General features: G+C 39.4%; 1 protein-coding gene across 5 annotated transcripts in view; it reads right to left on the bottom strand.

Annotated features, from left to right (window-relative positions):
• LOC133163222 (transcription factor 4-like) overlaps positions 1-16,864 on the bottom strand; it is a 117,686-nt gene extending 100,822 nt beyond the window's left edge. The window contains exons 1-4 of one of the 5 annotated variants that reach the window (XM_061292885.1): positions 16,231-16,864; positions 16,026-16,117; positions 15,715-15,753; positions 13,553-13,625 (exon numbers count right to left, since the gene is read on the bottom strand). In XM_061292885.1, coding sequence (XP_061148869.1) covers positions 13,553-13,625; positions 15,715-15,753; positions 16,026-16,097 — 184 coding nt within the window. In that variant the 5' untranslated portion in view covers positions 16,098-16,117; positions 16,231-16,864. Of the gene's footprint in view, positions 1-13,552; positions 13,626-15,714; positions 15,754-16,025; positions 16,118-16,223 lie in introns of all 5 variants that reach the window. The other 4 variants (XM_061292888.1, XM_061292886.1, XM_061292889.1 and 1 more) reach the window with 4 other exon arrangements.
• Between the last annotated feature and the right edge of the window lie 439 nt (positions 16,865-17,303).

The raw sequence follows: 17,303 nt of genomic DNA on the forward strand, positions 1-17,303 counted from the left end.
TGCTTCAGTCAGTCAGTGTGTGTCTGCAGTTTTTCTTCATTTTATTTTTAACCATAGCGCTATACTTGTTCACTGCCCTTACAATGTCACCAAAGCAAGCAGATTGTAATGACAAAATGTGCAATTGAACATGCCATGTGCTGTCTCTTGTTCTTGTGAGCTAACAAACTAAATTGGCGAACAAGCAACTCATTCAGAACATATGTGCCTGATAATAAAATAAAAAAACGTTGCTGAAAATTGCAACAAAAATGTATTCATCATTTTCTACCAAGCTTCTTCCCACATGTTGGATTAGAAGTAATTGAAGACAAAAGTAAAAAAGAGATTCAATGGTCATGATTAGAAGAGATTTTCCACATTCATATTCTTTTTGAAAACTTGAATCATACACTCAAGCATGCATAGCCTCAAATGAGAAAGAGCTGTGTAAATGTGGAGCAAGGCTGGGTCTCTGTAGCCTTGTGAGTCTGGGCCACAGTAGGGACGGAGAACAGTCACTACTTGTTTTATTGCCTCATGATGAACACCTGCAACGACTGAGGGGGAGGAGGGGGAAAAAAAGGTCGAGGGCAGACAAAAGGCTCACATCTGTGTGTGTGTGCGAGAGAGTGAGGTACTATGGGAATGCCTGTGTGTGTGTTGTGTGTGTAGGTCTCAGGTTACATTCTTGTGGACAGGCTGCCAAATGAGACCGTCTGTGCACATGCTGCTCACAGCCTCCGACATATACACGCCCTCGTATGCTGGTAACTATGTTGGTAAATATCCTACATGACTAACTGTGTCAGCTCTTTCTTGCATAATTTGGATTTTATGAGTAGACATAAGTTTAGGCGAAAGGGAAAGCTAATGATCTCAAGCAAAATAATCCCCCCACGATACTGGACCACAATGGCTTCCGTTACCTTGACATTTAGGGATGCAGCTACTTGCAGAGTCTTGACCCCAAAATGTCATTTAGATCTTGGGAACCCTAACCTTGGTACAAAGGTACAATGAGTTATTTGGGAGTCCTCTAATAAGACCAACAAATATGGACCCCAGCCGGACAACTATTTCTCAATAAACGTGTTTCACAGAACCTTTACTCAAATACCTGGAACCACTATGGATCTACGGAAGTGACAATGGGGATAAAAGTAGTCTCCTCGCCTATTTCTTGCAAAATTTGTTGATGCTCTTTTAGCTATAAAAGGAAAGAGAGACCTGAAAAAAGCACTCCTCATGTGGGTAAATTTAAGTTTAATCATTATACACAGTATCAGATGGAATCAGAGTGTCTTGATAGAAACTATTCTGAAAGGATGGGTGAGTTTCGAGCTTTATTTTAAGGTATCGGTACTCATGGAGACTGCCAATACCATCCAGTACCAACCATTTATTAAGGCAAATAAAGTCTGACATTAAGTCTACAGTAGTTGACGCTATTCTATGGCAACTCATCATCGGCTTCTCCTTTCCTACTAAATATGGTATCATTTGCTGTTGTTTTATTTTGTGCATTTATGTTGAATTCAAAACTTGGGGCCATCCCATAGACCAGGGGTGTCAAACTCTTTTTTTTCGCGGGCCGCATTGTAGTTATAGGGCCATTATGACTGTCAACCCAAATAAATGTATGAGCACCTCATATTATATATTAGTAAAAGCTACCAAACAAACTGACAAATAACTCATTTTCAAATCAGATGAGTAAAAACTGGTCAAACATTTAAAAAAAAAAAGATATTATTAAAAGCCAAGACAATTTGGAATTCTAGTATTGACACGCAAATTTGATGCACAATTTGTCTTCGCGGGCCACATAAAATGATGTGGCGGGCCATATCTGGTCCCCGGGCCTTGAGTTTCACACCAGTGCCATAGACCAAAAGAATCCATCTCTACAGGTTAAACATCCATTCAGGAAACAGTTTATTGAGGAAACGGCGCCTGTTTTCCTGGAAATACAGCTGTGCCCAACAGTGAAGATATATTACTGCTACCTTTTGACTTGGGCTTCTGAAGCAAAAAAACGAAAATGATTCATTCAGGACAACAAGCTATTCTAAATCACCAGTGACTATTCAAACCCATTTTTCCACACATTACATCACGCAGAAGGCGGACCCTAATACAAACAGGTGGCTGAAGTAACTGACCCCCCATTATTTTGCAGACTATAAGGCACACTTGGAATTTTCTCAAAAACCATCAGTGCGTCTTAAAATCAGGTAGCCTTATGTATGGATGTTAAATTGAAGTTGAATAAAGTTTGATTTATATGCTGTATTAGTTTGTTTCCTTTAATGCGCTTTATAATCTAAAGAATACGGTATCTTCTCGAATAAAAAATCACTGTAGCTCATTCCTGTGTTGCATTCACACTGCAGCCTAGTTCCAAAAAAGCATTTATGTAAATTAAACTGACACGGCAGACGTAACTGCTCTACACTCAACAATGTAGGTGGCAGTAGATAATAGACTTCTCCCCAATTTGTTGTGACTGATCTCCTGACCTCCAACCATCGTATCATTTTATGAGGCCAACTTTGCTTTCCAGACATTGAAAAGAAATGCCATGAAAATACAGAAGCCAATTCTTTTAACACAGGAAAGATTATTTTTTTTATTGCATAACATTATCATCAATCAAATATATGTGCCAGACCAAATCCAACCAACTTTTAAGGCTACAAAAGCTAAGGGTGTTTTCCAGTTGTCTTGTTTAGTTTGGCTGAACTGATCTCTGGTTCATGCAACCCCTTGGTGTGGTTTGTTTGGGCAGGTGTGGACACAGCATTTGAACTTAGATACAGACCCCTTGAAGAGGTGGTCCTGAAGTCCGGTGATTATTTGTTGTGTAATGTGATTCAGCCTTGATCTGACCAAATATGTAAATGCCCAGAACATAGTCAGACATATTGTTTACTTACTTACTTCTAAACCTTTATTTATTATTTGAAATATTAAAAAATAGCAGCAACCGTTTGGAAATGGTCGATGATTTTTTTTCATCATTTCATTTCATTTTACATACGTATGTACATAACAGAGTGTGTTGGGATTTGGGGGGGTCAACATTACAATGCATCAGCTGGTTTATTCTGGTTTGTGGTTTATATTGACTGACCAGTTTCAACTCAAATATTTTGTAGTTTATACTAAAGTGTTCCAAACATCTTAAATAACAACAAATGATGTGTTTCATCACTGTCAACATTTGGGTCAATGTGAAAGTAGTACATCTTTAGACAAAGTGATTTCAAATTTAAGATTTTAAAAAAAGCAACAGGTCTAAGGGATGCGGTTTTGCTTGAATGGAATTGTAGCATCGGATATCAGACATCAACAATAGGATATCAATTTGTCTGGAAAAAGATATTTGAGGATTTTGTTTTTCCTGATCTCTGTGTAACAACTCATACATCAACTTGAGACACGTGTCTTACAACTGAGGATGCCCTTAAACGACATGCTTCTTACGACCACTTTTGCTGTGTAATGCAAGATGGTGAAGCCGACATTTGATTCATGTTTCCAAAGTAATCTTTGGAATTATTATTTGGTAAATCTCGGGTGTAAATCTATAAGATCAGCAATCCTTGGCTTTCAGTAACACAGCAGCAGGGAAACAACTTCATTATGCTGCATTTATTGGATAATTGGTTCTTCGAATGGCTCCAAGCTGCCAAACGATGGCCATCCAACAGACAGCAGGCAAGAAAAGTGGGAAAAGAGATGGAATACTAGAAATCCCCCCCCCCCCCGAAAATAAAATCATGCCTTCTTAAATATGCTTTTAACCAAAGGCAAAAGCACTCGCAAGTCAATCTTTCAAGTTATAGCCAATAAAAAAAATACACCGCATAAAAAATGCCCCAAAACATTATACATTATACTGTAAAACAAGAATAGAAAAAATAAACCAATGCAATAAGACTGTACTAGCAGAAAGCGGGTAAATTAGCCAAACATGATTTTTTTTTTTTAAATAAGTATTCACATAACAGGCTACACAGAAATTGTGCAAAACTACAAAATTTTCACAGGGAGAGTTTTTAAGGGTGTAATGGTTGAAGTGAAGAGGGGAAAGCGGGACAAATGTTTATAGTGAGAAGTTCTTGCTATTCAGAGCCTTGAAAGAATGGAATGTAGCGGGAAGATCAATGTGTCTCTCTCTGTGACACACACACACACGCACGTTTGCAGATGTTCAGAAGCTATGAGGAAGGAAACCTTGGCTCTCTTCAGGACATTATGAACTTGTCACATACACACATCCCTAAGATGTAAACACAAACCTGTCTTTAAACAACTACAGACAAAAATATTTTCTTTTTAAACATTTTTCACTGAATTAAAAAAAAAAAAGAAAAGGCCAACATCAGGATAGTAATATTGGTTGTTTCTTTTCTCTTTTTTCTCCACATGAAAACTATAATGCAACACACAAACCATAAAATGTATACACATACGTATGCATATACGCAACCTTTTCTTTTCTCTCACTCCCACATGCACATACACACGTGAGTGCGAACACATACACACACACTGTCTGGCCCATCACAGGACCAGATGGCACTAGGGGTGTTCCAGACAATTTACAATCTTTGTGAGTGTGCATGTATGTCAGTAAATGTGTGCGTGTGTGAGATTTTCCAAGCAACCCCCTCACCCTTTTTACCACACACACACACACACATACATACACAAACACACGCACACACAGGGAATTGGCACTGCCACTCTGGTGCCAGCGCAGCCAAAGCCTGAGACTGAAACAAAAGCTGGGAGAAACCATTGTGCAGCTTCCCTGCTCCAACCCACCTCTCACTCTGAACCAGATGGTTTCATCTGCTAGTCTCTGTAGTGTGAAGGTTCACTGTGTCTCTGGCAAGTCAGCGTACATCACATTAGTACATTTAACACACTCAATGAACAGATTCTCCATGCAACACACACTCTTAAATGAGAATATTTGCTTCGTGGCTGACTTTGAAATGAAATTTAGGTTTGTTTTTTCCCCAGCATCAATTTTCAATGCCGCTTGTCCACGTTAAGTCATAAATGAACTGGAGCCAAGAGTTCAATCTGCATTGGTCGCCAGCTAAACCCTAACCGAAATATTTCAAGCTATAAATATTTTTATAGAATGTGTAAAATGGAGTAAAATACAACATCTGTGCAAATCAAAAGTATCAAAGTACATCTGCCCCTGTGGTGGACAGCACGTGATTTCTACTCCATTCCGTCTTTCACTTTATTTCATTCTGCTTATTTTTCCCAGCAACAAAATTTAGAACGCCACACAGTAATAAGCCCTTTGAATGTTAGCATCTGCTTTGTTTTTTTATATTAATTGGAAATGCAAACAGTTTTTTCTGTTTGTTTGCTTTTACGTTTTAGATTTTGGTTCTGTCTTTTTTTTTTAAAAATTATTCTTTTAAACACATACTCTAAACTTATGTTCCAAATAACTAATTCTAAACACTGGAAAACATGGTCAATCTAAGATCAAGAAGGATGTGCAGAATAATAAGAGCAGGAAGAAACAGTTGATATGGATGGCTAGAAGGAAATGTTAACTAAAAATGAGTAAAAACAAAAACGTCACATGATCACAGGATGTTTTGCACAGAAAATACCCCCGAATAGTGCTTTCTAAATTTAGAAAGGAAAAAAAATCCCCGCAGAAACTGCTACAAGTATAATTCTGCAACGGTCTGGTAGACAAAAGCAAAGAAATAGTTAAGGAGTTCAAGGAAAAATTATAAACTTGGCTGAGAAGGACTTGGAAAATACCAATTATAAAAGAGATTTATTTTTTAATTAAAACAAAGAGGGAGTTGTAGATAGAGCGCACACAGTAGGAGTTGACTGTTTTGGTTATGATATTTTAATGTATTTTGAAATACACATTGTCTTTCATTTTCATCTTATGTCAGTGTAATATCGAAAAGATCGCACGTACAATTGTTCATTCACATTACATCCACCTTCCAGAATATGTCGCGATGAACTGAAGGAGGCGGCTCGGTGGGGCACTGGGTAGCACGTCCGCCTCACAGTTAGGAGGGTGCGGGTTCGATTCCACCTCCGGCCCTCCCTATGTGGAGTTTGCATGTTCTCCCTGGGCCCGTGTGGGTTTCCTCCGGGTGCTCCGGTTTCCTCCCACATCCCAAAAACATGCTTGGTAGGCCGATTGAAGACTCCAAATTGTCCCTAAGTGCGAGTGCGGATGGTTGTTTGTCTCTGTGTGCCCTGCGATTGGCTGGGCATCGGTTCAGGGTGTCCCCCGCCTACTGCCCGATGACGGCTGGGATAGGCTCCAGCGCGCCCGCGACCCCCGTGGGGACTAAGCGGTTCAGAAAATTGATGGATGGATGGATAGATAAACTGAAGGAAAGCTGCAGTCTTGTTGAGCAGTACTGTAATTGCAAGCTAAACTGTTTGACGTTGCCTGTCTCTTTATTTTCTAAGGATTGGGTGGATTAGGCGCAGGGACTACGTTTCTCTCCGTTAAATCAAACAGGTGTAAAATGTACACCTCAGCAACATCACATATTGACTGCAGAGTGAGGAGGACAAATAATGCGGCCTTGCGGCTTTGCAGTTTCACATATGGTGAACGATGAAGGGATACAAGGGTTAAGTAAATCAAAAGATCAAAAATGTATAATGCTGACCTTAAAAATCTACATACAGTAATTAGCTACAAAGTTTTAGGGTACATTAAAGGAGCTAGTATATAATGCTACTTTTAACATTCCACAAATAATTATAGGCACATATACGATTATATATTAGCTTTGCACAATCTAATTTATGATGAAATAATGAGTTATTTTGGTGACCCAGAAGTTAGAGCCCTGGTTCTCCAAAACATCGCCTCCTCTGTACTCAAATGTTCGGCAGTAGATTCACCTAAGCACAATGACAAGTACTTGAGCACATTGCAGAGGATACGTAAAAGTGTTTTTTTTATTTATTTGATGCACCAAAATCAGAACAGCCACACATCAACTCAAGTTGGAGAAACAAACTGCTCTGAGAAATTGGTAATTGGTGTGTTTGGCCTGTAGGGGATGGACCTGGTCACTTAACATCGCTGGAGTGTATCTGACAATTTCAAAAAAAAAATCAGCAGCCACTTCTATCCCAGAAAATGAAGAAATGAAACGTGAAGTACGTTACTCATAAACAAGACATATTTACCCTAAATTGTAAAGACATCTATGCACTCAATTTCTGTGCCTGTCTTTCATTCCTAATCACTCCACAGTTAATGACGGGCTTGCGTATAAATCCGACAGATTACCTGCTGCAGGTGTCCAACAGATGACTCTAAAATAAGCACTTGTGACACCAGAAATAAAAAGCTGATGAAGACCAGTAATTAAACACTGACAGTTTGTCAGACACGAGACGTTTAGTCGACTTATTACAAAGCGTATCAGAAGACAACAAAACACATATGATTGACGCAATAGGATCAGACACCAGAAAATGACGACTGAGTCTGATCTGAGTCACGGAGCAAAGTGAACAAAAAATAAGCTCTTCTAACTCTAGCCGAGCCCAACTAGTCTTAGCTGTGCCTTTAGGGAAAACATATGGAGTGCCGACTCGGTAGTAAGTCGGCTTGCCGAAGCAAGAGCTACGTCTATCTCCTGAGGTTTGTAAAAAAAAAAAAAAAATAAATAAATAAATCCCTGCCAAATATTAACAGACGTGAACATTGAAATCAGCGCCATTATTAGCAAGTCATTATTAGCGTTTGAAAAGCAAATGGAGCTCATCATATTTGCCATTATAGCTAAAAAAGCGCCTATTAATTCTTAATCCGTACCCCAATTAAGAGCATGGCTGGGAGTTTTTGCCAAGAAAAAGACAAATTAAGAGCCTCCAAGGCAGAGAGAAAATGTAGGAGGGCAAGGTATTGAGCAAGCGGCTTCTGCTCGCCACCTATTTTGAAAGCCATCATCTTGGATGAGTTTGAGTGACGGGTGGAACGAAGGCTGATTTGACTGAATAGAGACAAGAGGGTGGCGGTGGGGGCGTTGTTCACCACGTTGAGGCGCATTATCTGTTTCAGTACAAGTGTATCAAATCAAACGTGAGAGGAGATATTATTAAAATGAACCCTTTTTATTCCTCTCAGCTGTAAACTGTGACTGAATAAGCTATACCAATTAGAGGAACAAAAATCCAGCATGCCGATGCGGTCGTATTCGTGGCTGCCCAAATTTCTCTGCAGATGTGTGAAGAAGCAAACACTGCTGCGGGGGATGATTTAAAAATTAATTTCCCCCCTAAGATAAAACAAAAAACAGAATGAATCTGTTCCACGAGTGGAACTTTCACCACCGAAACTGCATATTCTGCTCAGTCATGGGAAAGCGAAAGTTTATCCCAACTGACGAGAGGCGAGGTACACCCTGGACTGATCGCTAGTCAATCATCGGGCACCAAAGCAACGATTAACACTCACATTGTGACGATTTTAAAATCAGCAACACAGGCATGACCTTGATTCAAGCTTCAGTGTTTTGTTGAGTGTGTCGGAAACTTCGATATAAGCCACAATTTAGTTCCAGCACTTTCTCAATTAATGATGCAGTCAATATCATTTGTTTGTGGATTTTCCGTGCATTGAACCAAATTTAGTAGCCTCACAATACCTTCAAAAATGTCTTTTAGCTCTTGTGCAATTTAACTGAACAAAGAACAAAAAAGTAAACTTTCCAACACACACTCCCAATGACCACAATTTGGACTGCAGTGGGATTTGAACCTTGAACCTTGAACCCTACTGTTGCCCACACTGGTTCAGTTGAGAACGTTTGCAAGACGTCTTAACAAAAATCATTCCGACTACTGTTTGCTATCTTCATCTGCTTTCTTCATCCTTTGTTCATGTATTTCACAATGAGTCTTTCCTGCATCTTTCCCTCCTGTACCACAGACACATGCAGTATATACATGCACATGCATAATTTTGTGAAATCTCCCCAAATCTCTCATTTACACACTATCACACTCGCACACCTCAATCCGCTTCCAACACCGTTGACAGGGAAACAAACAACACATCTGAAGGGTTCGAACGGTGTTGTAGTGGGGGGGGGGGGGGGGGGGGGGGCTCACCAAAAGCAGCCAAGACCTGAAATAGACAAGTGGCGCTGGTGACAAGCACAGTGGAGCCTGCTCTTTGAACGGCTTCATCCAGGAGGAGATTAGAAACACACACAGAGTTTGATGTGTGCATTATCTTTCCAGGGATGATCCCAAAATAAACAACAACTAGGCAAAATCTCCCAATAATTAAAATGGTTAATCCACTTCCCGTTTGCTGATGACCGTGGGCTGAGCATGTCAAGTGGGACTCTTGCACCGTTCCTGTTTCTACGCTTTTGTGTCTAAAGGTGAATTGATTTCCAAAAATATGAGGATTTAGTATCCACTAAGCTGTCAAAAATCCAAACAAATATTTATAGATTTTTGGAAATGTGAAAAATGCATCTTTAACAAATCTGATAAGGTAAATTTGTTTGACAGAATGACGTGTTTTTATGTTTTTTCTTTCAGTGTCGCTGTCCAGATATGTGTGACAGTGCCACAGAATGCTTTACATTTCTGATTTGACTTTCTGCATTCTAGCAAAAATATATTTGGCAGCTGTCAATTGGTTATTTGTTAAATGCAATAAATGTGTTTATTCATTCAGCTGTGGTGTAATGTGCTTTTAGAATCTGAAATATTTTCCCTTTCTCATTCCTTTTAAACCTAAACAAAGCAAAAGAAAAAAACCAGACATGAGGCAGAAACTCTTCTTACAACCCAAGCTAAACTTTACTCCAACATAAATGTTTGTTGAGGTTAGCGGAATAGAAATACTTCTCATGTAATAAATTAACCGTATGCTTGGAGCTCAAATAGCCGTGCAGTAAATCTTTAACAGAATATACTGTAAATATTTTCAAATACTCTCCCAAAATCTAGACTAAAGTCCTGACTGCTGAAAATAACCAAAGTGAAAATAACCAAAGATACAATGTGAGGACCAGGTTCAGCGTCAGCATGTCCGGGCTTCTGGCCTCATCCCTTCCTTTGGAAACTGCTGCTCTCATGGCTGTGCGGGTCTATAGCGTTCTAATTAGCTGCATTCACAAACAGCGCCGGGCTCATCAAAATGCCGAGGCCTGCAGAACGCCACAGCAGGGGTGAGCAGAATGTGTGTGCGTGATGAATCTTGTACATGTGGGTGGAAAAATGTGATGTTTGTGTAGTTTCAAGTTTATGAGACAGTGCCGTGTTTCCTTTTTTTGGGGGGGGGGTGCATGAGAATAATCCCAAAGTGAAGATACACATCGACGCAGCAAACCAAAGCTTGCCAGCCATTTAAATGTACAAAAACTGGATACTTTTTTTTTTTCCTCTGCAAACTCATAACATTTGTTGACCTGCTTCACATTTGCATACACGGCACGGGGGCAAAGCACACCATGGCACACAAACAAGCAGTAAACAAAAAAAGATGTTTGCAGCGTACTGTTTCAAGGAGAATAACAGAACGACTCACAAATATGAGTGGGATCAACGGAAATGACCTACGTGTTTCTTTGCAAAGACCCCGCAGAAAGATTTTCAACCAGACCGACCGCTTCTCCTTAAATAATCGTGCAGTCACTTTGGCTCTTTATGGCACAGAGGATGTATATTGCACTAACTAACTACATTAGGCGGGTCAATATAATATTGCATACGCTGTTTTGTAAAGGTGGTTGTATTTAGTTCAGTATTTCATAACATTCATAAGAACCCCAAAGATCCTCAACGTGTCCTTAAGTATAATATTGAACCCCGAAATGCTCCTGAAGTCACTGACATCGGTTTCCCACCATGCAGTAGGGTTATCTTTACCAACTGGATGATGCAAACTTGTGTAGAATGGAAAATATTTTCAACCCTAACTTGTGGAACAAATTATGACTTCACACTTTACAATTGACGACTATAGGAAACAATGAATTAATAAAGTAAGCACAATCTAGCTGATGATGATGTCACATTTGACTTACATGTGACTGGAACTTTCTACAGCGTGTTGAGTTTTTTTTTTTTTAGATATATATCTACATGTGTGATATATCAGTATGCACAATATATCTTATTCATCAATCCAAACATTTTATATATTCGCTCAATAACTGCCTCCAGGAATTCACACATGGATGTTAGCATGCTGTGCTGCTTTGGTGCATCCAGGTGCAAATGAACTGGAAATTCCCACGCTTTAAAACTGACACAATGTCAGCAATACAGAGGCAAGTATAGGTAAACAATTTGGAACCTGGTTTTTCACATTTCTTAATTTTTCTACGATTCAGAAAGTTCTTAGTGCCAGACCTTCAATGAAGAACATGATTCAAGAAAGAAGTCATAGCGTTTTATGAATATGCTTTACGGTGGTTGAGCTCACCAGGATGCATGGAAGGACACGTCAAGGACAGATTATTTGTGTGTGTGTATGTGTGACAGTTGTTCAGTGACTCCCAGGCTGGTCCTTAGTAGTAGTAAGCCCAGATATCTCTCTCTTCCCTCTCTTCTTCTTACTGTCTTTCATATGCCAAAAAGTGTCTTTAATAAAGGTAGAAAGTCTGGTAAAGATTCATGTATTCATTTCATATTGTTTTCACATTGTTTAAGAGCTATTCTCTGGACTGTTTATGTGTTTGGGTGTCTGGAATGGAATAGTTTACAAAAACAAAAACGGAGGGTCCACTCTAATGTGTTGAATTACTCAAGTACATCTAGCTATACCTTGAGTGATATCCAGTTCAGGTTCAAAGGTCAACAAGAGCCTACTCCAGCTACCTGAAAGCTAGCTAATAAGCAGCTGTTCTGGAGGTGTCGTCAGCGGTGTACAAGAACCGGCACTATCTGCACTTTTATTGAACTGATCTCAGCATCTAAACTGTTTAAAGCACGGGTGTCAAACACAAGGCCCGGGGGCCAGATACGGCCCGCCACATCATTTTATGTGGCCCGCGAAGACAAATTGTGCATCAAATTCCTGTGTCATTACTAGAATTGCAAATTGTCTTCACTTTAAATATCTTTTTTTTAAATATTTGACAGTTTTTACTCGTCTGATTTGAAAACAAGTTATTTGTCAGTTTGTTTTGTAGCTTTTACTGTATATAAGATGAGGTGCTGATACATTTATTTGGGTTGACAGTCACAATGGCCCTCCGAAAGAAGCTATGACTACAATGCGGCCCGCGAAAAAAAAAAAGAGTTTGACACCCCTGGTTTAAAGCAAGCAAAACATATAGCACTCTGTTGGTAATGTGCTGGCAACGTCCCGAATCAGTAAATGATACAAAGGTCACACATTATGTTTAATGTGTGCCACTAGCAAGGTGACAACATGAAGAGGCGACTTAGGGTGAACTCTGAAGTACTGGCACACATATGGAGCATCAAAATACTGACCGCTATGGTATACCTGACTGACCGCGGTGACAAAATGTATGAATGGAAAACACATTAATTAAGGAAGTAACCAACTCACTCACTCACTGACTAAAAAACCAAATAGGATTAAGGGAATAAATTACACACTCTGCTGGCATTATCTCATTAATGTCAATCACACTCACACGTTCCCTGACAAACTCCCCAAGTTACAACATGCCTGTCTCGCTATCGACAGTTCAGTTCAACTTTGAAAGTGACTATGTTTTGCTACTGTTTGACACCACAAGGTCCACACTGTATAGAACCTCGGTGAGCTAATCCCCACAGTACATTCATAGGCAGGAAAGAGTGACATCACCAACCCAGAAAAACAGGAAGTCTCTCTCAGGAATGAACATAAGAAGCAGAAAACAAACTTCAAACTTACCAAAATCATTTTTCTTTTTGATATGACAATATTTGCATTCTATTCTAAATACCTAGAGCACAGGTGTCAAACTCAAGGCCCGCGGGCCAGATACGGCCTGCCACATCATTTTATGTGGCTCGCGAAGACAAATTTTGGATTAAATTTGTGTCATTACTAGAATTGCAAATTGTCTTCACTTTTAATAACATCTTTTTTTTTTAATATTTGACCAGTTTTTACTCATCTGATTTGAAAATGAGTTATTTGTCAGTTTGTTTTGTAGCTTTTACTGTATATAATATGAGGTGCTCATACATTTATTTGGGTTGACAGTCATAATGGAAACTCCAAAAGAAGCTATGACTACAATGCGGCTCGCGAAAAAAAATAGTTTGACACCCCTGACCTAGAGCCTCTTGTTTTTCCAAAGCATTTGGAAGAACCTACAGAAAATACATAACACAATGGCTGGAATACAGAGTACTGCTCAAAGTAAATTGCTAAGCTACATTGCTGAGCAAATAAGGCAACTCCTTCGCCCCCACAAATATTATGTATGGTTACCCACACTGAGAAGTCGTAGAGCGGCAATAAGCAGGTGCATGGGAGGATTCCAAATTGAGAGAAGAACATATAGCTCATTGAAAAAAAGAGAGAAGAAAGCTAACGTACTTGAGCCGGAGAAATGTCCACTCCCCAGGGAGGTCGGTCCATTCTTTCCACTGCTAACAGGAGGGGAAAACATCTAAAAGACAAATAGAGCACACATTACCTTCAAGAGCACAGACAGGGGTACCAATAAGAGCAGACAAAAATGACTGCAGCTACATATGAAAAGCTTCATTCCAATACACCAGGGAGACATTTGGCTGGAAAATAGTGCCGCGAGAAGTGTATCACTCTTTGACTCAAATGTAAAGGTGACATCTGCTTTTCAAGAAGCATTCATCTTTTTTTCACAGCAAGGCCTACATGTTCAGAACTCTGACAGAGGATTATCAGGTCTGATCTAAAACTTGAAACATGTTTACCCCCAGTATTGTATAAAAAAAAATCCGATTTTATTTTCAGATTGTCCATTACCTTACAAACACTGTATTTAGGAATGAAACTCATCATATTTACAGTATTTAATATGTGACCTAAACAGGTATTGCAAGAGATGTCCACATGCATACTGAAGGTGAAATTGACTGCTATTATATTGCGAGCAGTTGTGACTACTCAACTTCACCATATTACCATAAAGTTACATTTTGCATCTGTGTAGACCAGAGTGAGCACTAACTGAGCATCAAATCTTCACAAATATATTTTATTCTTACTATGATTAGAAATGCAAAGTTATAATTGGAACCAGTCGTTGGTAACAATGAACATTGATGTCATTGTGCCTCCGATTGGACAAGAGATGTGCGTGATGGAGGTCGCACTGGTGTTGGATGGCTACAGAGATGTGATGAATCGACAAGATTTCATCATTTTTTTATTAGTGCTGTAGCAATATTTAGGAAAAGCACTTTCGCTACAATCGCATAAATTAATGCTCGGCCTGCTTCAAGAGGAGACACACTGGTAGGCTTGCCGCTCTTTTTGGTCAAATCTTCATTCGTATTTTTAATTAGTAAAACACTTTACTTAAATGTTTTTAATACAACTTCTCATTGTACATCTTAGTGAGGCCTTAAATTACATATAAAACGATTGTGATGCATTTTAAAGCATAAATGTAATATTAAGTCGACTGTGGTTATTTGAAAATATTGTTTGAGAAAAAGTCTTGACTTTTTATATAATAATAACAAATAATCTATTGCAGCCAACTGAGCTTGGATGCATCACTATAATGCTCAGACCATTTGACAATTTGTGAATCTGCTGTTGTGTGAACCTTGACAATGTAACGTAATATATACCACATTCTATATTAAAACTATTCCTCAACTGCTGTTTTTGTCTGTGTGTAGTTTATAATGCTTACTTTGCAAATACTTCACAATAACAGTCCCACAGGACACAAAAGATTGCATTGATCCACAGCCTCTGTACTCTTATATTGGTTTTTGACAATAATTCGGTTCAGAGTGTGTGTTACGTTTGACGGCTTTGAAAAAGACTGCCTTGTTTCTGTAAAACTCAGCCATGATATTTTTATGCAAGAATATTCCTTATGGGAATTACATAAATGTCTACCTGTTTAAATAAATTAAGTTAAGATATGGAAATAAGCTTGTTATTGTCTCGGTCATTTGCATTTTTTGCTGTTATTAAGTACTAACACGTTTTTTTTTTTTCTTTTGTTCAAGGATTTCCTGGCATGTTACACCACTGCCCTTTTTTGGACTTTGTAATCTGACATATCTTTCTTTCATAGCAGGATTAATGGGAGTCCGTTTATTCTTCCTTATTGAGGGCTGTATCTATTTTCCTCCTTCTCATCCCCTCCTCCTCTTGTGACCAAACTTGCTCCCAGAGGGAGGTAGAGGCACAGAAAACATGGCCGAGAGCATGGAACACTATTTCCTGTCCCTCAAGTTCACACCACAGTCTTTTATTCCTAGGGAATGTGGGGAGAAAAAAAAAAAAAGTGTGCTACATTTAAAACGGGATTAGTACTTTGCGCTTGTAACACTGGAAGGTGCACGGGCGGGACATGCGCAACACGCAGGTTCATGCTGAGAGAGTTATTTATCCCTATCTGTCTTCTTTTTCACTTAAATAAATATTATAACTATTCTTCACTGTACACTCATTGCATTAAATCACATTTTTTCTGTCATGGGCAAAAGGCTGCACATAAAGGGGGAAGAAGGACTTAAAATGAGATATACTACCATGGATGATGGGAACATTTTCAAATCGCTGTTTCGCATCTATAAGACAACAAAATTACCAATGCAGCATCAAAAATATCTACACATACAAACAAAATAAAATTACATGAATGCTCTCACTTTTATTTTCACTTACGCTAAATAAACACACTTTATCCAGTTAATGTTTAAAGATATGCAGGTTATGCGCCGTCCAACTCATTAATTAAACATGTAAACTGTGAAAGCCTAACAGGACGTGCTTATTTACTTCCAGCTTCTCCTATCATCACACTCATTTGTTCCAAATAATAATAAATGAATGTTCTTACCGCGCTAAAATCCAATAAGTCACTCAGCTCCTTGTCTGTGCCCAAAGCTGCCATCCGTTGTTGATGATGCATTTTAGCAAAATCACACGGACCTACAACATGGAAAACAAATGGAGAAATAGATGGACAGAGGAGGTAGACAGATAGACAGAATTGTTGCTGGATGGCGATGTAGATGAGAAGAGCGGAGGAAAAGACCTCTTACGCTGTTTTACGCGCAGCTCCGCTCTGCTCTGGGTCTTCGGTCGCCACAGCCAAAATAAATCCAGTAAAACAAGCTCAAAGCCTCGATTAACACGTCTAATTTCCTCTCATCTTCAGCGGGGGAGAAAGCTCACAATCAGGTTCCTGGTTTAAAGTCACTGGACAAAAAAAAAAAAAAAAGTGACAGAAAGCTCTGCGTTTTGGTGTGTGTGTGTTTTTTTTTTTCCTCCTCTCGCCCTCCAGCCAAAGAAGTCCGAGCTCTCCGCGTCAAGACGCAGTTCGTCCGCCCCGGTTTGACTGTCAGCGTCAAACAATCCTACAATAAATAAATAAAAGACTAAAACACCTAAACAAGCCCGTCAGAGAAGAAGCAAACCTCCGAAGAGATAACGACTTTCCACTATGTGCGTGCGCCTGCGAGTCAAGAGGAAGACTGCAGTGGAAACAGCTTGGAAGAGTCCGGGTGGAGTGAGCGCTTCTTGCGGCCGGGTGAGGGCTCACTCCGCTCGGCTGCAGGTTGTGAAGATGCCCGGGCGCTCGACACCGTACCCATGCGCGTGTTGCTGTGAAGCCTCGGTCGCTGTGATTCATGTGGTGGTGCGGCCACCTAGCTTACATCCTCGTCTAACACCATCGCACCACTGTAGGCACTGATAATCTGCAAGAAAAAAAAAAACTGTCTTTATTGCGACGTAAATTTGCACAAAAATTGCCGGCCACGTTCAGTTCTAGTTGTTTGTCCTCTAACTTGTGTTTTTTAAGTGCAGTGTTTGACCTGATTATTAAATGATTATATTATTTTTAGTGTATGCAATTTTAAAGTATTTTTATGGAATTTATATTCTCAATTCTATCTTCATGACAGCAGTCACGACAGCCGTCATGAAATGTTTTACTTTTATTTTAAAAACATTGAAAAAACAGTCAATCTGGAAATTTGGTTTTCATGTACTGTACCATACCATTACATTGAAACTATTTGTTAAAGGTATTTGGAATTTTTTTTTTCAGGATTTGGCAGTTGCCCATAGAGCCATATCCCACTAGACAAGTTCCGCCCCTGTACTGAGTTGG

Source organism: Syngnathus typhle, linkage group LG12 (genome assembly GCF_033458585.1).
Source record: "Syngnathus typhle isolate RoL2023-S1 ecotype Sweden linkage group LG12, RoL_Styp_1.0, whole genome shotgun sequence".
In the NCBI taxonomy this organism is placed as follows: domain Eukaryota; kingdom Metazoa; phylum Chordata; class Actinopteri; order Syngnathiformes; family Syngnathidae; genus Syngnathus; species Syngnathus typhle.